The 22,773-nt window shown below is 45.3% G+C and overlaps 1 protein-coding gene across 1 annotated transcript in view; it reads left to right on the forward strand.

Moving 5' to 3' along the window:
• Positions 1-22,773, forward strand: part of park (E3 ubiquitin-protein ligase parkin) — a 651,541-nt gene that overhangs the window by 279,047 nt on the left and 349,721 nt on the right. Inside the window, exon 7 of the mRNA XM_070529945.1 lies at positions 8,401-8,538. Within this exon, the coding sequence (XP_070386046.1) occupies positions 8,401-8,538 (138 nt within the window). The remainder of the gene's footprint in view (positions 1-8,400; positions 8,539-22,773) is intronic.

Here is a 22,773-nt window from a genome sequence, read left to right on the forward strand (position 1 = left end):
GCAGCCATTGGGGTTGTCTTGACCACGATCTTCTTTGTCGTCTCAGGTAGAAGTCCGTGCTCTGGGGGCAGTCCTTGCAGTCTGCGGCTAGCACGCTGGTCTCTGGCGATGTTGGTTCTGTCCTCGGGCCTCGGGCTTGGGTCGCGGCTTTGTGGGGGCGTTCGGTACATGAACGCACAAGCACCTCCACCAGATGTCACGTGGTAGTGACGGTAAATGACACAGTAGCAGTACTGTGAAAGACAAAACTAGCTTTTATTAGGCGAACCTGTGCCCACAAAACAGGCTACACTTAAAGCACAACGATAGCGGCGAACACAGTCGGCGATCGTCGAAAATCTGATCAGCGGGTCAAGCGCGTCGGCTTTTATACAGAGTCGTCGAATGTTCCAGACTAATCGTTGGGACCCGCGTGCCTTCCATAAAATTCTACATCATTCGCGTCAGGCGAATAATTCAGATAACACAAGGTTCGGCGATAACAGACTGCGGATAGAAGCATCGATAACTTTCCAGAAACTTCGGATACATGCAAGCGCGTCCCGCGCTGTGCGATAAGATTTGTTAGGCGGCGAAACCTGGTCGCCCGATAAATATAAGTACACGTGTCAATAATAATAATAATAATAATAATAATAATAATAATAACTTCTTTATTTCCTTCAGTGATGGAGGAGACTGCAAGTAAAAGTCGCTTTTGAGGCAAGCGACTCGACTAGAGCCCGCAGCCTCCTTTATAAGGCAAACAGCGATTGAACAGGAGACATATGTACATAGCAATTGACTACATGTGAAATACGCACAAAAATAAACGCAAAAACACAAATTACCTGAAAAACGCTCTTCAATTATTTAAGAAAGATTGAGTGACAAAATGTTCCCGTAAAGCTCGTACATCAGTTATATAAATATCAAGACTTCATTTCAGAAACAAATTTAAAAGTATTGGTAGTGTGTATGATATCTTTTGTGCAGAATAATTGGCACGCGGAGTGACTACCTTCGCTTCAATAGCTTCATGTTCTCGTGTCGAAACTCGGTAAGGGCTCTGCGAAGAGGTCGAGTGCATTCTTCGGTTATAATGCGATGCTTAGTAACTGGCGTTTGTCGAATCTTGATTTTGATAAGAAGCAGTCCTTGTATTGCTGGAGGAGACTTTTGAGCTGTGCTTGCTTTTTCCTTGGATTAATATCGAAGGCTGGTTCAGTAACGTCGACCATCGTTGTTGGTTAGGCTGAATCTAAGAGGACCAAAGTATCACTGACTGCTGTAACTGCTTCCATGCTTGCAATCTTTGTCTCCTTGTTCAGGTGTTTAAATTCACGATTGATGCTTGTCACCGTTACCTGCTCTTTTCCTCCACACAATTGCAGAATTCCCTTTGCCACGCCAATTTCACAGTCGAGCAGCTGTTGTTGGTTACTCTCAACAATGCTTTCAATGTCTACCATGTCGTCTGTTGCAACTGAAGTCATAATGCAGGCACGAGGTGGAATAGTGACTTTATCTTCGAGAGCATTCAAGGCACGGCAACTCGGATTCCAATTAGTTTGTATCGCTTGGCTAGTGTATCGTGTTATCCACTTGCATCTTAAGTCGATGACTGTGCTATGTTGGTTTAAAAGTCCATGCCGAGTAATACTTCCCGTGAGAATTGTGGCAAGATAAACGTCGCATGGTAAGTTTGGTTATGCACTGTAACCCTTGCGACCCAGATTGCAGCTGGTGTTATCAGGTGTCCTCCAGCTGTCCAGATTGGATGGCCTTTTCATGCAGTCTTAACGTTCTTTAACTTGCCGACAAAGGATCCAGTCTTGATGGTGTAGTTGGCTCCTGTGTCAGCAAGAGTAGAAACCGTGTAGCCGTCGAGAAGCATGTCGAGTTCGGTGGCTATTTGTCTTGCGTTACAGTTGGTTGGCAGCGTCGGATCACGGCTGTGTCGCAATCTTCTGTGTTTTACGTCTCGTATTCAGGTCTTCTGCAGACGGTGTAGTCTTGGCTTTGAGGCTTTGTCTTGATGGCGGAGCGTTGTTGCTGTATTATCGAGTACGATGCTGAAGCGTCTGCGGCGGCGGTGGAAGATCTTCAGCATTTTGGGTTGGGCCAGTGTATGGTCGGCGGAGCGACGAGATGTAGTAGCCAGGTGGTGGCAAATGGCAAGATCATCGCCATCTCCACTCAGTTGCAGCCAGGTAGCCGGTGATGTCTCATGGTTGTACGCCCAGCTGTGAAAGTATCGAGTTGAGAGTGAGTCCCATCTCGTGATATGGGCACCTGCATTACACGTGGCCCACTTTTCTACAGTGATAGCGGAGTGGATGCGAGCCAGGGCCCGCCAAACGTCAATCTTCCTTGGACTGCTGCACAGGGCGATGGGTGGGCATGCTGGCATCGGTGGATGGAACTGCGGCATTACCAGGACCTGGCACGAGCCCGGGGGGGAACGTGGCGGCAGGCGACGGCGCCGTAGGTCATGGCTCCTGGTTGAGAATGCGGTGGTTCAGGAACTCACAGTGACTGCTGGAGCTCTTTGCAGACACTGTTAGAAATTGAATGTACCTGGGGCTGAGTTGCACCGAACATCCTGTGCAGTTCTTTGCCTACAACGGCTCTGATGGTCTCTCGGAGCCTGTCGGAGCCTAGTGCTTGTATTTTGCTTTCCAGCGAAAGCACTTGGTGATTATATTGTCATCTGCTAATTTCCAGCGTCTTCTCGATGCACATGGCTCGTGTTAAAAATTCTGCGAACGCCGTGGGTGGGTTGCGAATCAATCCCTCGAAGAGCTCTTGCTTCACACCACGCATGAGGAAGCGAACTTTTTTGTCCTCAGGCATGTCCGGGTCGGCGTGGCAGAACAGGTGGCCATCTCTTCCGCCTAGATCACAATGTTCTTGTTTGGAAGCTGCACAGCACATTGCTGTATTACTTCAGCCCTTTCTTTCCGGACGACGCTCATAAATGTGTTTAATAAGATGCTGCGGAAGAGGTCCCTCAGTGTCAGGGTGGACTCTCGATTCTTGAACCACGTCCTGGCGGCATCTTAGCCCAGCTTGTCAGAGTTGTAGGTGTTGAATCTGGCGGACATTCTGCATGTTTCCAGCCAGCGTTCCGGGTCTTCAAATGGTGATCTCGGGAAGGTCGGTGGCTCCCGGGCGTTTTGCAGCACGGTGGGGGACGCTTGGGCTGCCACTGTAGTTGTTGACTTGGCGTTGATTTCAATGGTCTTGGGAAGAGGTCTGCACTTCTGTAGCAAACCTTGCATCCTGCGGCTAGCACGCTGGTCTGTGGCGAGGTTGGTGTTCTCTTAACAATTTAGGCTTGGATCACGGCGTTGCGGGGCGTCTGGTACATGAACGCAACGCACCTCCACCAGATGTCAGTGTAGTAACAGTGAAGGACACAGTAGCCAAAACTTTGAACCATGAAAGTAACTTTTTATTGGGCGAACTTGTGCGGAGAAAAAGACAAGCAACGGTCAAGCACACTAATAGCGGCGAGCACAGTCAGCAATCGTCGAAAATGTCATGTGTGAGTCAAGCGCATTGGCTGTTATGGCAGCAATTGCTGAAACGTCCAGGGTAATCGCTGGTGCCCGCATGCGTTCCAGTAAGTACTACGCAATTTGTGTCGAGCATACAGTCTGATTACTCAATGCTTGATGAGAACATACACAACAGATAGAGCCAACAATAACATTCGAGTAAGTTCCTAATCATGCAAGAGCGTCTCGTGCTGAGTGACTGCCTTTAGTGTAGACGGGTGAAGTGCAGTCCCCTAGAAAAGGATTGATGAGTACATGTGTCACTATTTATAAAGAATCTGTATTATCTGAAAACCACTGTATACATTGGAAAAACATTGTATACGTTGTATACTGTATACCCTAAATGACTTGGTGTATACCCTAAATGACTTGTATACATCAAGTCATTTAGGGTATTCCTTTGCACCCTGTAAAACCATCACAAACGTTTCAGTAGACTGAAGCACTACCGTGAACAAGAGCCCTTAAACAAATTTTCTGTGCTGCTGGAGTTTTAAGAAATGTTGCACTCGCATTTTTACACGAAAATATCTGAATAACTCAGATTTGTCAACATCTGGCTCTTATGTCAAAGTTTTCTGCAAATTCCACAACTACCGAACTATTCACTTCGAAATTATTGGATACTAATTGCTAGACGTGTGTCGGTACCAAATAGGTTTTGAATCGAATATTGAATCGAATTGTAAATCGAATTGAATTACAAAGTTGTAAAGGATATTATGCTTAAGTTTGAGAACAACTACATTGAAATCGTGCGTACTATCAAGTGTCTGGGAGTAACCTTCTCGGAATCGCTTAATTGGGATGCCCAAATTAATAACGTAAGATCAAAAATGAATAAAGTGAATGGGGTGCTATGTCGTCAACGGTATGTGCTATCAACAAAAATTAAACTATTAATCTACAATGCTTTCTCAGTTCCAATACTTAACTATTGCCACACTGTCTGGGGCACTAGTACGAAGCATAATTTATCCAAGATTACTCTTACCCAGAAACGTGCGATAAGATTAATTGCTAACATACCATGGTATGCCCACACAGAAAGCTATTATTCCGAGTTTAGCATCATTCAAGTGCCTAATCTTTATGCCTTCAGATTAATTCTTATGTACAAGAATGCTATTAGAACAAACAACGCAGATATGTTGACACTGTTCAACCTTCAAAGCAATATGCCCATGTACAATGTACGCCGTTGCACCACTTGGTCTACACCGTTTTGTCGGACTGTGTACCGATTTCAATCAAGCGCCTATAAACTTCCCTGTTACCTTAACACACTTGAACGTAATAACATCTCCCTGGAAGAAATATCGAAAAATAAGTTAAGTAGTGTTTTGCCGCTCCTGCACTAATGTATAGTGTTTCATTCTGTTTTTGTATGTCGCGCTATTGTTTCTTACGTCACACAATGTTAACAAATGCGCTAAGGCTGTTGTCGATTTTGTACGTATATTTTCTTACTGATCCCTACTGTATTTTTTGCCCTTGTAAGTTCACAAATTTCGCAATGTATTCCAATGTGTCTAGTATTTCTCTGCGTTTGTCATGAATAAGCTGTTTCTCGTCATACTGTCATGTGGGGCGTAATGGGGTTTTTTTCAAGCCGCTGCATGCGGCTTTTACCCTTACGTCCGCTCTCATTCTGTATTCTGCGGAAAGAGAGAAATAAAGATTATTTATTATTATTATAAAAAAAAATTCAGAAAGAAAAGTAGAATATCGAATGGAACATAGAATGTCAGAAACTTTAACACAACCTTTTGTGCTTACAAATTTTGTTAAAACAAGGCTACTCACATTAAATAACAAAAATGCAGCTATATATATATATATATATATATATATATATATATATATATATATATATATATATATATATATCAATAGCTTGGGTACCTAGGAATCGATGTGTATAGTATACTTTACTCTTGTTACCGGCAACACCAAATTAAATTAGTAGATCAGCACTGATAACCACGCACTTCGTAAATTTCATAATCTCTATTTATTAGTAAAGGTGCAGCTAATTACATATGCGTAGTATACATAAGGAGGTCCCATAGTCAAAGACTGTATCGGGGCCTCCTGTTAAAGACACTTATGATGTTATACAATGTTTAAAGCAACAGTAGTAGCGATGAAAGCTAAGAGTAATATCATAACATGTTTATAGCATGTGAGTAATAAGAACACTTGTTAACAGCATGACAATATAAAAAACCAAAGTAAAATCATGAAAAATCGACAATTTCAATTAGTATTTATTACGAATGATTTTAGTTCTCTTTTAAATTGGTATAAAGTTTTTGCATTTTTGATTATATGTGGTAGAGTATTCCAAAGCGATATCGAGGAAAATTCGGCAGTCTGTTTATCATAGTTAGTTCGCACTTTAGGTAGACGGAAATTATTATTTAGTGAAAATCTAGAGTGACTATGAGCTATCAGGTCACAAGGTGAGAAGCAGATTGGTGGTAGTTCCTTAGTCATATATTTGTAGAATAAAATCCCTAGATTATATTTGGTGAGTTCTGAAATGGTTAGGATGTTGTTTTCATGTAGTAGGGATTTTCCATTTGCAAAGCGTGAACTGCTTCTAATAGTACTTATGGATTGGTTCTGGATTACCTGGAGTGAGTGTTATAAGTGTTAAGTGTTATAAGTGTTATAAGTGCCAAGTGAGTGTTATAAGTGTTACCCCAGCATATTATGCCGTAGTTAATATGAGAGTGAATGAATGAGTGGTATAGCGAGATTAATGTATTATGTGTAAAGTAGGGACGAGTTTTAATTAGAACGCGAATACCGTGTGCTATTTTCTTTTTGGTGTGAGAAATGTGATGTTTATATTTCAAGCTGCGGTCAAGAGAAATCCCAAGAAAAGATGAGCATGGACTGGGAGAGATAGAGTGTGAGCCAAAAGTTAAAGAAGGGGAGGATGCCGAATGTTGTTGATGTAAATAAAATACAAGAAATTTAGTCTTGGTGGCATTGATACATAATAGGTAAGCATTACACCAGCCTAAAACATTTGCTAGATCAGTATTTAGCTTTTTAGTAAGAAGTGACATGTTTTTATCAGAGGCAAATATGGTGGTATCATCAGCGTACAGAATGCACTTCATAGACGACAAACAGTTAGGAAGGTCATTGATATAAATAAAAAACAGTAGTGGTTTTAAGATGGATCCTTGAGTAATGCCAATGTTAGTGGTTTGTTCTCTGGAATAGGCATTACACACAGACACTATCTGAACTCTGTTTGATAAGTAACTATTTAGTAGTGAGAGCGCAGGACCAACACCAATAGCCTCAAGCTTAGCAAAAAGGATAATACGGTTTAAGCAGTCGCATGTCTTTGACAGTTCAATGAAAACTGAAGCTGCAAATAGACCATCGTTCAATATTTTTTTTAATTGGTCAGTTAGATGTATGAGTGCCAAATCTGTCGAGTATTCATTACGAAAGCCATATTGACATGAAGAGAGACTATTAAATTTAGTGAGATATTTGGTTAGACGCAATGCGATTAATTTCTCCAGAACTAAAATACAAATAGGGCGGTAGTTATGTATTAATGTGCTGCACCTTTTTTTTAGAACTAGAATGACTTTACCGCGCTTAAGCTTTTAAGGTTTTAATAGTGCACTAGTTGGGCTGTGTGAAGAACGTTCTGCTCATAGCGTCGTCCCACTGCTGGCGACGTTATTACGTCACCGCCGCAAAGTAGCAAGAACGCTTCACAGGCTTTACTTCATACCGCCCATGTGAATAGGTCATTTTTAGGGATACGATCACTTTCGTGTGTCTTGGCATGGGACGCGTCTGGCAGCGTATGTGGCACTCTGCAAAAATAATGAGCTTGGGACCTTGTGCGTTCTGTGCCGAGTCATGCGACATCTTCTGAAAGTGGTCGTATTACCAAATGAGATCGCTCAAGAATAATGCTTCAGGTCTTTGCCGAGCGCAACTGCATATTTCGAAGTGGGAATTGCACAAGTGGGCAGACTATGCCAAGCGTGCTACCTGTCCCGGTCCCCGTAGTGTGTTTGGATTTATCCTTTCATTCAATTTCGCAACCTTCCGGCAACTTTCAATTGTCTTTTGATCCCAGCTCACATGGCCGTGATGTCATTATATATAAGGGCTGGAACTAACTAGACGCCAGCAGGCTGCCAGAGCTCCGAGGAAGCCCACTTATCTGCTTGACCGCCTGTGCGGCACAGTGCGTAGTGGCGTTGGGAGCGTACTGTACTCTTTTATGGAACCCAAGCATTCCGCTGATATGTGTTGCATGTGGCTTGTGGTTACAAGCTACACACCGCAATCATGCACTGTGTGCACAACCAAGAGCGGCATGGGCGTAAAGGGACAGATGCTTGCACAAACGCATACAAAAGTCGCCTTGGCAAAAGGACACTGGGCACTTAGGCGATGTTCTATACACAGATTGCACTATATGATCGGCACCACTCGGCAGCAGGTAGCATCTTTCAGTTAAACGCAGCTGGTTCTCACTGAGTCAATAGATCGTTCTACAACCAAGCATGCACACGCATAGAGGAACGGTTGATGAGTGGATATATGTCCGCATTCTGCCGCTGTGCTTTCCTACCAAAGTGTTGAAAGGTGGTTTGGTAGCACCTGACCTTTATTGTGTGGCCATGAGTAAGGGTTAAACTCCATAAATCACCGTATGCTCTACGCATTGTCCAACTCTTCCTCTTAATACCACCTGCCTGCACACATTGCCACTAAATGTTTGGTTTTGTAGCTCATTGCGTGATCTTTATATTCGTCTCAGTGTTGTCCAAAGCTTGTGCGAATGTCCTCACATATGTCGCAGTACCAGCGGTACCAGCGGTTTGCTACTGAGGAGTGGGTTCTTCAATCGGGAGGGTTGCTGTGTCCTCGGCCTGGTTGTGGTCAGGGACTGCTGCCCGAACCGGGCTGTGATCGAGTCAAATGTGACCGTGGATGTGGGGTGAGTTTCTTACGCGAATAACTTCAAGAAAACAATTCATCGTTGCCATGTTGTATTCTTACCATGTAAGCTTTCTGAGTAAGCTGTCTTCTGTGCTGCGTGAAGAGCCAATTTAGAACGCAGCAAATGTGTTGCAGAGGCTTATTTTGCAATAGACAAGTGCGTAGGCCTAGCACCAGTTCCCTAGGGACCGACAACCACCCAGAGCATGTTATGAGATTTTCTTTTAATTTGAAGACCATGGTTTAGGGTGATAGAATCAAGCATGCTGTTCACGGTTTAAGTAGGAATTAGAATTCTACATCGGCACATAAAGTTGTAGGAAACAGTATGTGGTGAAACCTTGGTAGTAGAGCTACCAAGGTTTATGGGGTTATGCTAACCACATAGCTGCAGATTACTGTTAGTCGGCTGTTATTAAGTACACCATATGTATTGAATAACATCGCAGTCTTTATATTATACAGTTAAACCTCGATATAACGGAGTCTGTAAAATCTGAAATTTGCTTCACTATATTGAAATTTCGTTGTATTGAAATTGAACCTTTTATGCTAATAATGTACAGTTGTCAGTTGATTTTTCTCACACAGAAAGGGGCCGCAAAATTTTCCAAATTGTCAGGTAATCGAAAAAGCAAATTTAAATGAGAAAGCAATTCCTTTTGATAAATTTGGGAGTCGGCTACGAATGACACGGTTTCATAACACGTCGACGGTATCGTCACATCGGTAATACAAATTAAGCAAAGCCAGCGACTCTGCCCACATGGCTGATAGCGTCGCTCGCACAGGACGGCACTATCGTAAAAAGCACCGCCAGCGGGGAGCGAATGCTTCGTCTGCCTCCCTCTCGCTCTAACAGGTCACCGAAACTCGGAGATTATGCAACTTCCATTAAATGAATGCGCGGGAAGCTAGCCCACACGATGCAACGCCGTTTTGGCACACCAACTCTTTGCGCGTGCGGCAGATGAGATGTAAAGCAGGGTCCGTGGCGGCGTATGTGCTCAGCTGCGCTTAAAGCCATGCGTAGCCACGGCCGAGACGTGTGCCATCTTAACGCTCTCTCCCCCCCCCCCAACACACACCATTTTCAATAGAATAAGCACCAAAAAGTGACAGCACACAAGAAGAAAACCAGACAGGACAAGGCGCTACTTGCAACTGTTTATCGAAATGACAAGTGGCTGATTATATAGCCATGAGGAGAGGAGAATGAAAAAGGAGGGACACTGAATACTTGAATGCGCACGTGCGAGAACACTGAAGATATAGGGAATCACGCTTTATCTAAGTATACAATTTATCTAAAAACATGCATTCATTCGTGTATATATTCAAAGACGGGGTACTGACACAGTTATCCCCTCTTTTCTTAATCTCGTTGGCCTGCAACAACTCCCGCGAAACACAATCTTTACTTTTATACATGATTGTCGTATCATGAAGCGTTGCTTCACATACCCGTTCATGCTCATTTCCGCAGGCCTTGCAATGCAGCGGCAAGTTAGAACCATATCCATTTTTCAATGAAAGCTTATGCTCGCGCAGGCGTTCATTAATACATCGGTCAGTTTGGCCGATATACTCTTTTCCACACTTCAATGGAATGTGGTGTACTACCCCTTCTTCACATTTAACAAAAGGGTTCGTATGTTTAATAGAACACCCTACTTTTTTAGAGTCATCCGGACCAATCAGGCGGCACAAAGTAGCAAGCTTTCGCGGCATGGAAAAAACAACAGGAATTTTGTATTTCATGGCGACGTGTTTCAGATTATGCGCCACTTTATGAGAATATGGAATCACCACCGCTTTATCTTTCTTTTCGACTGATTGACCTTCTTCACTTCTTTTTCTTTCTTTTTTCACTTTTTTTCAATAACGCCTCCGAAACTGCGCTTAAAACCAAGCAAGGAAAGCTAGCCTTCCTCAACTTCAAAATCTGGTCGTCAAAGCTTGCTTGTGCCTTATGACATTAATGAACGCCTGCGCGAGCATAAGCTTTCATTGAAAAATGGATATGGTTCTAACTTGCCGCTGCATTGCAAGGCCTGCGGAAATGAGGATGAACGGGTATGTGAAGCAAGGCTTCATGATACGACAATCATGTATAAAAGTAAAGATTCTGTTGCGCGGGAGTGGTTGGAGGCCAACGAGATTAAGAAAAGAGGGGATAACTGTGTCAGTACCCCGTCTTTGAATATATACACGAATGAATGCATGTTTTTAGATAAGTTGTATATTTAGATTAAGCGTGATTCCCTATATCTTCAGTGTTCTCGCACGTGCGCATTCAAGTATTCAGTGTCCCTCTTTCTTCATTCTCCTCTCCTCATGGCTATATAATCAGCCACTTGTCATTTCAATAAACAGTTGCAAGTAGCGCCTTGTCCTGCCTGGTTTTCTTTTTGTGTGCTGTCACTTTTTGGCGCTTATTCTATTGAAAGCTATGCACCAACTAGCCCCACAACGTGTTTTACTGTTTTACACACACCATCTCTCACGCGCTTGATCGCGTTACCGCAAGCTGACTCCCCTTCCCATCTTTCCCCTTCCTCGCACAGGCAGGCGGCATTCATGAAGCCACCATTGTTTTTGTCACACTTTCGCTTGCTTTCACTCGCACCTAAAGCACACAGTGTGTGGGGCGCAATAGGACGTGTTAAAAATGGCGAGCTGCAAGGCAAAATTGCCACCCAATTACGACTGGGGGACAAGACGCGCATTCCCCACTCTCCGTCGGTGCAGCTAGGATGCGTTCGAAGAAGCGCGCTTTGTGCTGAAAACCGCCGCCATTCCTCCAGCCCCATCGCCCTTGTGACGAAACGAGTTCGGAGGGCGAACTATGGTGCCGGAGCTTTCCAGCGCGGACCTGATCTGCTACGCATGAGCAAGCTGCCGCGGGAAAGCCGTTTTTTTGTTGCTTCCCACACGCCGATCGGGACGCAAGACAACGAGCTACCCACCATTGGCTCCGAGTTTCCCGGAACGGCGCCCCTTGGACGTCGGCGCCGGACATCGGAATGTGTGTGCCTATGTGTGCGTAAACTGTTCTGCGCCACGACGCCCTCCTGACATCGGCGCCGGGCATCGGAATGTGTGTGCCTATGTGTACGTAAACTGTTCTGCGGGGCAGTGGCAAGTTGACGATGAGTAAACGAACATTCGCCGCCTTGTATCGCCGGCAGACCGAGTGTATAAAAACTGCTGTGGTGCGAATGCGGATGCACTTCTCTTGAGCAGTCATGTTAGACTGATACACTTCTCTTGAGCAGTCATGTTAGACTGATACACTTCTCTCGTGCAGTCATGTTGGACTGACACTCTTTTTCTCAAGCAGTCATGTTAGACTGATTGAAATCCTGTAAACAAACCCATATTCCTCGTTCTCGATGAGAAGCAGTTCTTACCTTCATCAATGTCCTCAGCGTGGATAAGTTGGACGACGGCATGGGCCAGCTACCTTCGAATTCATGCCGGACTCCAATCTTGACAAAGGATCACGAGCGATGGAATTGAGCCCCCAATCCTGACAACTGGCTGACAGCGGTGAGATGGACTTTGCGACATGGTGCTGCATCTGCGGTGAGTGCTTGGTTCTTGCTTTGACTCTCTAGGCTTCATTTTGTGGTTGTTCTGTTTAGAACAGAAGGGAAGCTAGATTGTTGAGTGTTAGCTAGGTTGTGTTTTCCTAGCTAGATTTAGAGAGCAGGATCAAGGCAGTAAAGCAGCAATCATGGAGTTAAGGACACTGCTGAGAGACGAATTGTTGATTGTTGGTGAGGAACTTGGCCTAGATGTGCGCAAGGAAATGCTAAAATCGCAATTATTGGAGCTAATTTCCGAACAGGCCAGTGAGGAAGAAATTGATCTGGGGTTTGAACTTCTAAAAAAAAAGAGAGAAACGGGACAGAGAAAGAGAAGAACGGGAAAGAGAAGAACGGGAAAGAGGGAGAGAGGAACGCGATAATGATCGCGAGTTAAGAAAAATGCAACTTGAACGTGAAAGCAAACGTTTGGAGTTGTCTCTAGGAAGGGAAGGCGCTCTGGGACGATCAAGTGAGGCAGAATTATACCGCATGGACAGGCTATTAAAGCCATTTGAGGTCGGGACCGACATAGGCTTGTTCCTAAGCAATTTTGAAAAGACTTGCGAAAAGATGAACTTCGGCCCGAGTACATGGCCACAGCGGTTGCTGTCTATGTTGCCGTGTGAGGCGGCGGAAGTAATCGCCAGACTGAGTGCTCAGGATGCATATATGATTATGCAAAAGTTAAGGCTAGTCTCCTGAAGAAATACCGCCTTTCAGCCGAAGCTTTTCGTCAAAGGTTTAGGAGCACATTCAAGAAAGATAGCGATGGATATCCGGAGTTTGCATATAGCTTAAAGGCCAACCTAGTCGAGTGGCTTAAAAGCGCGGAAGCGTACGACAGCAGAGACATGATCATTGAATGCATGTGTCTAGAGCAGTTTTACAAAACCATCCCCCAAACTGTGAAACTGTGGGTGCAAGACAGAGGGAATGTAAACACTGTGGAAAGGGCGGCCGAATTAGCCGAAGAATACGCAACCCGTAGAAAGTTGAACGCCGAGGACGGAAACTTGGACGGTCGAAATGGACCGCGGAAACCATTTCCGTTCAAAAGGGGTGCGCAGACTAGACGATCGGAGCCTGTAGACATGGCAGAAAAGCCCGCAGAAACGAGCGAGGAGAAACTTAACGGAGAAACCACACAAAAAGAATAGAAAAGAAAATTCGAATCTTTTAGACCAATTCGCTGTTACAAATGCCACAAACTGGGACATATAGCTGTAAACTGCGGGAAGCCTAGCGTAGTTTTCTCCTACGTGGAGGAAAAAGATGAGAATATGGAACTTTTAAGTCCATATCTTCACGACCTGCAAGGTAATGGAAAACCATGCCGAGTGCCAAGAGACAGTGCCGCCACAAAGGACATTGTCCATCCATCTTACGTGACGGTAGATGACTTCACCGGAGAAGTAGCATGGATAAAACAGGTTGTAGAAGAACACAGTGTGTGTCTGCCCATGGCCAAAGTCAAAATCAGTGGACCATTCGGGGAGCTAGAGACTGAGGCTGCAGTTTCCAAATTTTCTTCACTGCAGTATCCTTACATCTTTTCGAATCGTTCGAATCAGTTACTGCGTGACAAAGGGCTCAAAGTGGGAGAGGGCATAGTACAAGCATTGACCCGAGGCCAAGCTCGTAAGATCGCGGCGCTTTCGGCTGAAAATGCTCAAGCTCCTCCCGCGGAAGCAGAAAAGGAGCTAACTTCAATACCCGAATCCGAGCTAGGCCCGAGGGACAAAAGAACAGTTGAGGAGAGCCTGCCAGCTGACCAGCTCAATGAGAGCGTAGCACTAGAGTGTCAAAGTTCTAGCCTGCAGGAAGAGCAAGCTGACGCACTCACAAGCAAGACAGGGTCGTTATTATCACCGGCCTCAAAGAACTTTGATCAGCTCTTACGTGAGGATAGAGAGTCACTGGCAGCTGAACAAAAGAATGATGAGAGCTTAGCTAAATTACATGACACAGCTAAAGAAGGCATTGCTAGGCACAACGTGACGATACATGAGAGAGGAGGATTGTTGTATCGGCACTACAGAGATCGAAAGGGTAGGATTTTAGATCAGTTAGTCGTACCTACTTAGTATAGGGAGGACCTTTTGAGTCTCTGTCATGGAAATGGGTGGTCCGGCCACCTAGGCATAAACAAATCAAAGGAAAGATTGCTTATGGAATACTACTGGCCTGGCTGTTTCAAAGACGTAGAAAACTTTGTAAGATCATGCGACGCCTGCCAGCGTTCTGGTAAACAAGGAGAGACATGGAAAGCTCCACTGAAGGTAGTGCCCTTAATAACAAAGCCTTTCAGACGACTTGTAATAGACACGGTAGGGCCTCTTGCAAAAACAGAATCGGGCTACAGGTACTCGTTTGCCATGCTGTGTCCGGCTACCAAGTTTCCAGAAGCAGTCACTTTGAAAGAGCTCAGCTCCACCGAAGTAGTAGACGCGCTTTTGACAGTGTTTGCACGAGTTGGGTTTCCACCCGAAATTCAGGCAGATCAAGGGTCAGTATTCACGAGCGCACTGACTTCCACATTCTTGCAAAAGTGCGGGGTAAAGTTAATACACAGTTCTGTCTATCACCCTCAGTCAAACAGTGTAGAGAAGTGGCATTCGGTGCTTAAGCGAGTTTTGCTTGCGCTCTGTTACGAGCATAAGGAGGACTGGGAGAACTGTCTGCCGGCAACATTGTTTGCTTTGCGAACGGTTCCACATGAAGCGACAGGGTTCTCACCAGCAGAACTAGTGTATGCGAGGACACTCCGTTCTCCACTGAGAATGTTAAGAGAGATGTGGGAGGAAAGAGGGGAGAGTCCAACAGTGGTTGAATACGTGCTAAATTTACTGGAACAGCTAAGCGCAACCCAAGAACTAGTCGGAAAGAACATGGTAATAGCTCAAAAGAACGCCAAATTCTATTACGACAAGAATGCGAGGCTTCGAACGTTTAACGCCGGAGACCAGGTAATGATCCTCAAACCTTCAAGAAAGAACAAGCTTGAAGTTCACTGGGACGGGCCCGTTAAAGTGTTGCACAAACTTTCAGATACTAACTATGCTTTGAGAATGCCCGGTCGCAGGAAGGAAGTGAGGATGTATCACTGTAATTTGATGAAGCCGTATGTAGAGCGGAGCGGAGTCGTTAACTATACCGTCAAAGAGCCGGATGGCACTAGTACCAAGTTTACTGCAGTATCCTTCACCGATCTCCAACTCTGAAATCGGCCTAGAAGAAGTAGTGGAACACTCGGTAAGCTCGCACGCTCTAAGACCCAAGCAGCTAGATGAGCTAAAATGGGTGTTAGGGGAATATCTCGACAGATTCAGCGATCTGCCGCGTAGAACCGAACTGATAACGCATGAAATTGAGCTGACATCAACCGAACCAGTAAGATCAAAGCCTTACAGAATGTCTCCAAGACAGAGATATTATGGAGGCAGAGATACAGCGTATGCTAGAGTTGGGAGTTATTGAGCCCGCTGAGAGTGACTACACATCACCGCTAATACTCGTAGAAACCCCTAACAAGGACCCTCGTCTGTGTGTTGACTACATGAAGTTAGATGCCATCACTAGGGATCAGCTGTACCCGATACCCAACATTGAGGAACGAATTGAAAGATTTAGCGCTGCTAAATACATTTCAACTATAGATCTCGAGCGGGGGTACTGGCAAGTTCCCCTTTCAGAAAGTGCCAGCCGCTATGCCGCATTCATCTCACGGCACTTGTCGCCCTCTCGCACTCAGCTTCGGGCTGAAGAACGCGCCGTTTAGCTTCTCTAAGTTAATGGATATTGTCCTAAAAGACTTGCAGGAGTTCGCCTTGCCCTATCTTGATGATGTAGCAATTTTTTCGGACAGCAGGGAACAACACGTATCGCACCTCAAACAGGTGTTCTCACGATTGAGGGAAGCCGGCTTAACGATGAAAGCGGAATAGTGTAGGTTTGGTTGTTCGCAGGTTACTTATTTGGGCCATGTTGTCGGTCAGGGCATGAGACGGCCGGCTGAGCTGAAAATAGCTACGATTGTAGAATTTTCTCAGCTGCGCCCTCAAACGGACCTTCGTTCATTTTTGGGACTTGTGGGGTACTATCAACGGAACATTCCGAATTACTCGCAATTGGCAAGTCCATTAACAGACGCCCTCCGAAAGGGAGCACCGAGTAACGTACACTGGGATAAGGACAAAGAGAACGCTTTCCAACGTTAGAAAACGCTATTGGTTTCTCGTCCTGTGCTTCGCGCGCCAGACTACACAAAGGAATTCATAGTTCAATGCGACGCAAGCGACAGAGGTATGGGCGTGGTATTTAGTCAGGTCGGGGACGATAACGAGGAGCATCCTATCCTCTATGCCAGCCGTAAACTAAATGTAAGGGAGGAAGCCTACAGCGCTTCAGAGAAGGAATGTGCTTGTTTAGTTTGGGCCGCCCAGACGTTGTCGTGTAACTTGTATGGAGCGAAGTTCATCTTCGAGACCGACCACTGTCTTCTGACGTGGCTTAATCAAATGTCATACAAAAATGGCCGCTTGCTCCGATGGAGCCTCACTCTCCAAGAGTACAACTTCTCCGTTAGATATAAGAAGGGAAAGTTGCATAGCAATGCGGATAGTTTGAGCAGGCTAATTTGAATTCTGCGTTTGAGGGTCTCGCCTAAATTTTAGGGTTACTAGTGTTAATTTTATTAAGCGAAGAAGATCCCCTCACATTTAGCAGGATTCCCTCCATGATTGCTGACTGTCAGCAGGAATTTGCTTCAGAAATTGGCATAGCGAAATGCAGCATTTTTTTGTTTCTGCACTTATGTTGTCTTTTTTTTCGAAGCCTAGCGGGTTTAAAGTGAGAGCCGATGCACGTCATCTCGGTCCAGAGCCGTGTTGTGGGGTTCATTTTGCAGTTGCCTGTCCTTGTTGGATGTTTTGGGGCGGTCACATCAATACACAAGTGGTCGCTGCGAGCCAAGTCATCAATCCCCCCCTGACCACCAGCCGTTCTCTTCCTGCCTAGCGGTTGTCAGCGCTAGAAAGTCGAGATTTTTCGGGCCATGGAGGCGCTGTTAAGAATGGCGAGCTGCAAGGCAAAATTGCCACCCAATTACGACTGAGTGACAAGACGCGCATCCCCCCACTCTCCGTCGCTGCAGCTAGGATGCGTTTGAAGAAGCGGGCTTTGTGCTGAAAACCGCCGCCATTCCTCCAGCCCCATCGCCCTTGTGACGAAACGAGTTCGGAGGGCGAACTATGGTGCCGGAGCTTTCCAGCGCGGACCTGATCTGCTACGCATGAGCAAGCTGCCGCGGGAAAGCCGTTTTTTGTTGCTTCCCACACGCCGATCGGGACGCAAGACAACGAGCTACCCACCATTGGCTCCGAGTTTCCCGGAACGGCGCCCCTTGGACGTCGGCGCCGGACATCGGAATGTGTGTGCCTATGTGTGCGTAAACTGTTCTGCGCAACGACGCCCCTCTGACATCGGCGCCGGGCATCGGAATGTGTGTGCCTATGTGTACGTAAACTGTTCTGCGGGGCGGCGGCAAGTTGACGATGAGTAAACGAACATTCGCCGCCTTGCATCACCGGTGGACCGAGTGTATAAAAACTGCTGTGGTGCGAATGCGGATACACTTCTCTTGAGCAGTCATGTTATACCCCTGACACACGGGCAAAACTAAAGTCCTTTCCAGTAAAACCCTTTTGCTACTCTGAAGGACCCTTTGCAGAAAGGAGTTGCGCCGATGACACACGGTACCGCACTGAACTTCTTTAGGTAGTTCTTCAGATGAACGCCGCAAGAAAAATAGCGCTGGCTGTTAAAGCCACAAGAGAGAAAACATTCTTAAAAAGCTGCGTATTTAATTACACTTAGGTACTGTAGAACCTAAAAATATATATTTTTTTTCATTGTTGATGGCTAATAATGCTTATAGTAGTTTATTTTATTCGAGTTTTTGCATGGTTAGCAGCCATTTAAGTTGGTCCATCAACTATGTGCAGCCGGTGTTTTGCTTTGGGCGCTGTTTATTCTGGTGATGCCCACATTTCTGTCGTCCTTTTTCACATCTATGTCGTCCCTTCCTTTGTGCGCGCACGCGTAACGCGTTTTATTCAATATGTTATTCCAACCACTGTGGTTTCTTCTGGGTATTTCCTACGGGCGCTGATTGTGAAGTCTCCATCTCGCGACGTGAACACACCACATGCGCGCAGCAAACGACGACGACGCTGCCGGAATTCAACATGGCGACACTAGTGACGTTATGCGAGCGTTTGACAGTATAGCTAGAGGAAATCTTCACTATTCGACAAATTGTATTACCGCTAACACTTAAAACATTTTCGCAAGGTAAAAAAAAAATACCTATGGGCACCGTAGTCGTGTGGCAGGTTTCCTTCTATTGACGAGTTGTGCACGCTGTGTGCGAGAGTAACTCCTTTTCCGCTCGTAAAGTAGTTGCGCGATCTCCTTTCCCGAAAAGGAACTTTGTCGTAAAAGAGATACTCCTTTGTCGTGTGTCACTGCACTTGAACGCCTTTCCGGTAGATGTCCCCTTACCTAAAGGACTTTAGAGTGCCCCTGTGTCAGGGGTATTAGACTGATACACTTCTCTTGAGCAGTCATGTTGGACTGATACACTTCTCTCGTGCAGTCATGTTGGACTGACGCTCTTTTTCTCAAGCAGTCATGTTAGACTGATTGAAATCCTGTAAATAAACCCATATTCCTCGTTCTCGATGAGAAGCAGTTCTTCCCTTCATCAACGTCCTCAGCGTGGATAAGTTGGACGACGGCATGGGCCAGCTACCTTCGAATTCATGCCGGACTCCAATCTTGACAAAGGATCACGAGCGATGGGATTTAGCCCCCAATCCTGACCGACGTTATTGCACTTGGACTTTATACAGAACATGATGCGGCTTCTCTTAGGTGGTCGCTGTTTCCGCGCCGCGTGCGATGTGAGAGGTGCGCGTTTGGAAGCAGCCGCTTGTAATTCAATCCTCTGAGCATCTGCGTCCGCGAACGTTTCCATTTACTGTCTCGGAATTCCTTTACGGCGACAGTGAAATGTGCTTTTATTGAAATTGCATACTAACACACTTTGTTATGTTCATGTTCTAAGTACACGGTATTCTATGGACACGAGGTTATGAAAAGGTAAATACTTCATTATATCGAGAATTTAATTATTGAAGTTCGTTATATCGAGGTTTATCATTAGAGACGTTTGCAGTTGATTTCATGCTTACTAGAATGCTTATGCTTATTACAAAAAAGTTCATGCTAACAAGCACGTCCTTGTGGCAACAAGTGCAACTGCAAAACTGTGGCGAGCCGCGGTGCCGCTTATTGCATGGTGGTACAGATGAGTGCTTCTGTATGTGTGCGAGTTTGCAAGTCAGTACCTGGAGTTTTGTGGTCTCATTGTGAGATGCCAAATGCCATTGCATGAACATTGGCTTGACAAACAAAATAATAATTTATTGGAGCTAGGGCTGCACTTGTCTGCTTCCCACCAATGCTGACAAAGGCAACTGTTCCCGCCTGTCCCTGTTTTCAGCATGTTTCCAGTGTACAGCTCAGTGATCACGATCGCTACTGCAGATAGAATAATCGATACAAAGTGTTTCATTACGTTTCCACGTTACCATTGCTGGATTGGACACTCTGAGGATTGCAGGATTGGACACCTTTCGATTGCACTAAAGAAATGGGTACCATAAAAATTGGTTGTTGGTCACATCAAATTCGAATGGTAACTGTATCTCTGCATTTGCTTCATTCATTTGGTAGTGAAGAGATTCTTATTAAACGACCCCTCATTAGGCCCAGTTGTAGAGTTATACGAGAGTTGCCCCTTAAAGGAGCCATCACAGCCACCCGACTGTTCTCAGGTTTTCATTGTAACTGGGCCTACAGGGCCCTAGTATGGACCTGTAGAAGGTTGGTTCCACCTTTTCGAATTCTACGCATCCGCTGAATCATGGTCGGAACGGGAGATTGTCGCCAACTTCAATGAATACGTGACCGGTAAGGCAGTTCGCTTCTACCTCACGAACACATATTTGAAAACGATGAATCGTGCAACAAATCAAAGACGAAATTACGAGCCAATTTAAAGTTTGCGATCTCTCCATTATACACCAGCTGGAGACATTTGAACTGGGTCGCTGCAGTCGCACGCAGTTTCCATGTAGCAATCAGCATCAGTGTGAAACAAAGCCTGCTATTAGTAGATCGTCAGCAATTTTTTCTTGTCAAGATTTTCCCACGCAGAAACGTGCAATTGCATGGCTAGCAATAACTTGACATTCCCAACGAAAGAAAAGCCACTGTGCACTAGACTATATGTACGCCTATTTGTTCCTTCGAAACCCAACATTGAACCAGGTTTGACCTCCGCACATCAGTTAACAATACGTATGTCTTCAGCAGCCTACAGCACTGATGCCATCGTTGCACCTTCTGACGCATACTATCGCTCATCTCAAATGAGCGGGCCACCACGCACGTTTAAGTCACAAGACTTTTCTGTGAACATTGGACCGCAGTGCATGCTTCACACGATTGAGCACAGCATCACGACATCGCAGACAGACATTTCTTTGGAAGAACGTGGTCAAGCCACATCTGCTGCGACACCATCTAGCATTCAGTCACCAGGAATTCTAAAGTGCGTGCACACAAACATTGGTATCAACAACAAAAATAGAAGAAATATCGCAGCAATTATTTCTTCTGATGAAACGAAGCCAGCTTGCGTTCTGCCAAGACGCTAGAGTATACAACTGCCAGCACCTATGTGCGGCTTGGGCTGCACGCAGGAAGACTCGCATAGTAGGGAAACGGTTTAATGCGGGTTAAGGTTACATATACGTAACACACTGACTGAGTACTCCCGCGGCTATGCCTTGACTGCCTCGCCCATCGCGGACAAACAGCAAAAACAAGACGAGGCTCCCGGAAACGGATGCAGGAAAAGGTAGGTGACGATGTCGGCGCGGCTACTTGCTGCGCATAGAGTTACTGTATAGGCTACCAAAGGTAGCTACCTTTGGTAGCATATATAGTAACTTCGTACTAACTTCGTATATAGGACTTCGTACTCTGCGCTAACCCTGGCATCATACAAGATGTAGACGTGCTCGGCAAGGTGCGCTGCAGTGACCACAGGATGGTAAGAACTCGAATTAGCCTAGACCTGAGAAGGGAACGGAAGAAACTCGTACATAAGAAGCCGATCAATGAGTTAGCGGTGAGAGGGAAAATAGAGGAATTCCAGATCAAGCTTCAGAACAGGTATTCGGCTTTAACTCAGGAAGAGGACCTTAGTGTTGAAGCAATGAACGACAATCTTGTGGACATCATTAAGGAGTGTGCAATTGAAGTCGGTGGTAACTCCATTAGGCAGGATACCAGTAAACTATCGCAGGAGACGAAAGATCTCATCAAGAAACGCCAATGTATGAAAGCCTCTAACCCTACAGCTAGAATAGAACTGGCAGAATTTTCGAAGTTAATAAACAAGCGTAAGACAGCTGACATAAGGAAGTATAATATGGACAGAATTGAACATCCTCTCAGGAACGGAGGAAGCCTAAAAACAGTGAAGAAGAAACTAGGAATTGGCAAGGATCAGATGTATGCGTTAAGAGACAAAGCCGGCAATATCATTACTAATATGGATGAGATAGTACAAGTGGCTGAGGAGTTCTATAGAGATTTATACAGTACCAGTGCCACCCACGACGATAATGAAAGAGAAAATAGTCTAGAGGAATTCGAAATCCCACAGGTAACGCCGGAAGAAGTAAAGAAAGCCTTGGGAGATATGCAAAGGGGGAAGGCAGCTGGGGAGGATCAGGTAACAGCAGATTTACTGAAGGATGGTGGGCAGATTGTTCTGGAGAAACTGGCCACCCTGTATACGCAATGCCTCTTAACGTCGAGCGTACCGGAATCTTGGAAAAACGCTAACATAATCCTAATCCATAAGAAAGGGGACGCCAAAGACTTGAAAAATTATAGACCGATCAGCTTACTGTCCGTTGCCTACAAACTATTTACTAAGGTAATCGCAAATAGAATCAGGAACACCTTAGACTTCTGTCAAGCAAAGGACCAGGCAGGATTCCGTAAAGGCTACTCAACAATAGATCATATTCACACTATCAATCAGGTGATAGAGAAATGTGGGGAATATAACCAACCCTTATATATAGCTTTCATTGCTTACGAGAAGGCATTTGATTCTGTCGAAACCTCAGCAGTCATGGAGGCATTACGGAATCAGGGTGTAGACGAGCCATATGTAAAAATACTGAAAAATATCTATAGCGGCTCCACAGCCACCGTAGTCCTCCATAAAGAAAGCAACAAAATCCCAATAAAGAAAGGCGTCACGCAGGGAGATACGATCTCTCCAATGCTATTCACAGCGTGTTTACAGGAGGTATTCAGAGACCTGGATTGGGAAGAAATGGGGATAAAAGTTAATGGAGAATACCTTAGCAACTTGCGATTCGCTGATGATATTGCCTTGCTTAGTAACTCAGGGGACCACCTGCAATGCATGCTCACTGACCTGGAGAGGCAAAGCAGAAGAGTGGGTCTAAAAATTAATCTGCAGAAAACTA

This window comes from Dermacentor albipictus, unplaced genomic scaffold (assembly GCF_038994185.2).
Source record: "Dermacentor albipictus isolate Rhodes 1998 colony unplaced genomic scaffold, USDA_Dalb.pri_finalv2 scaffold_36, whole genome shotgun sequence".
Taxonomy (NCBI): Eukaryota; Metazoa; Arthropoda; class Arachnida; order Ixodida; family Ixodidae; genus Dermacentor; species Dermacentor albipictus.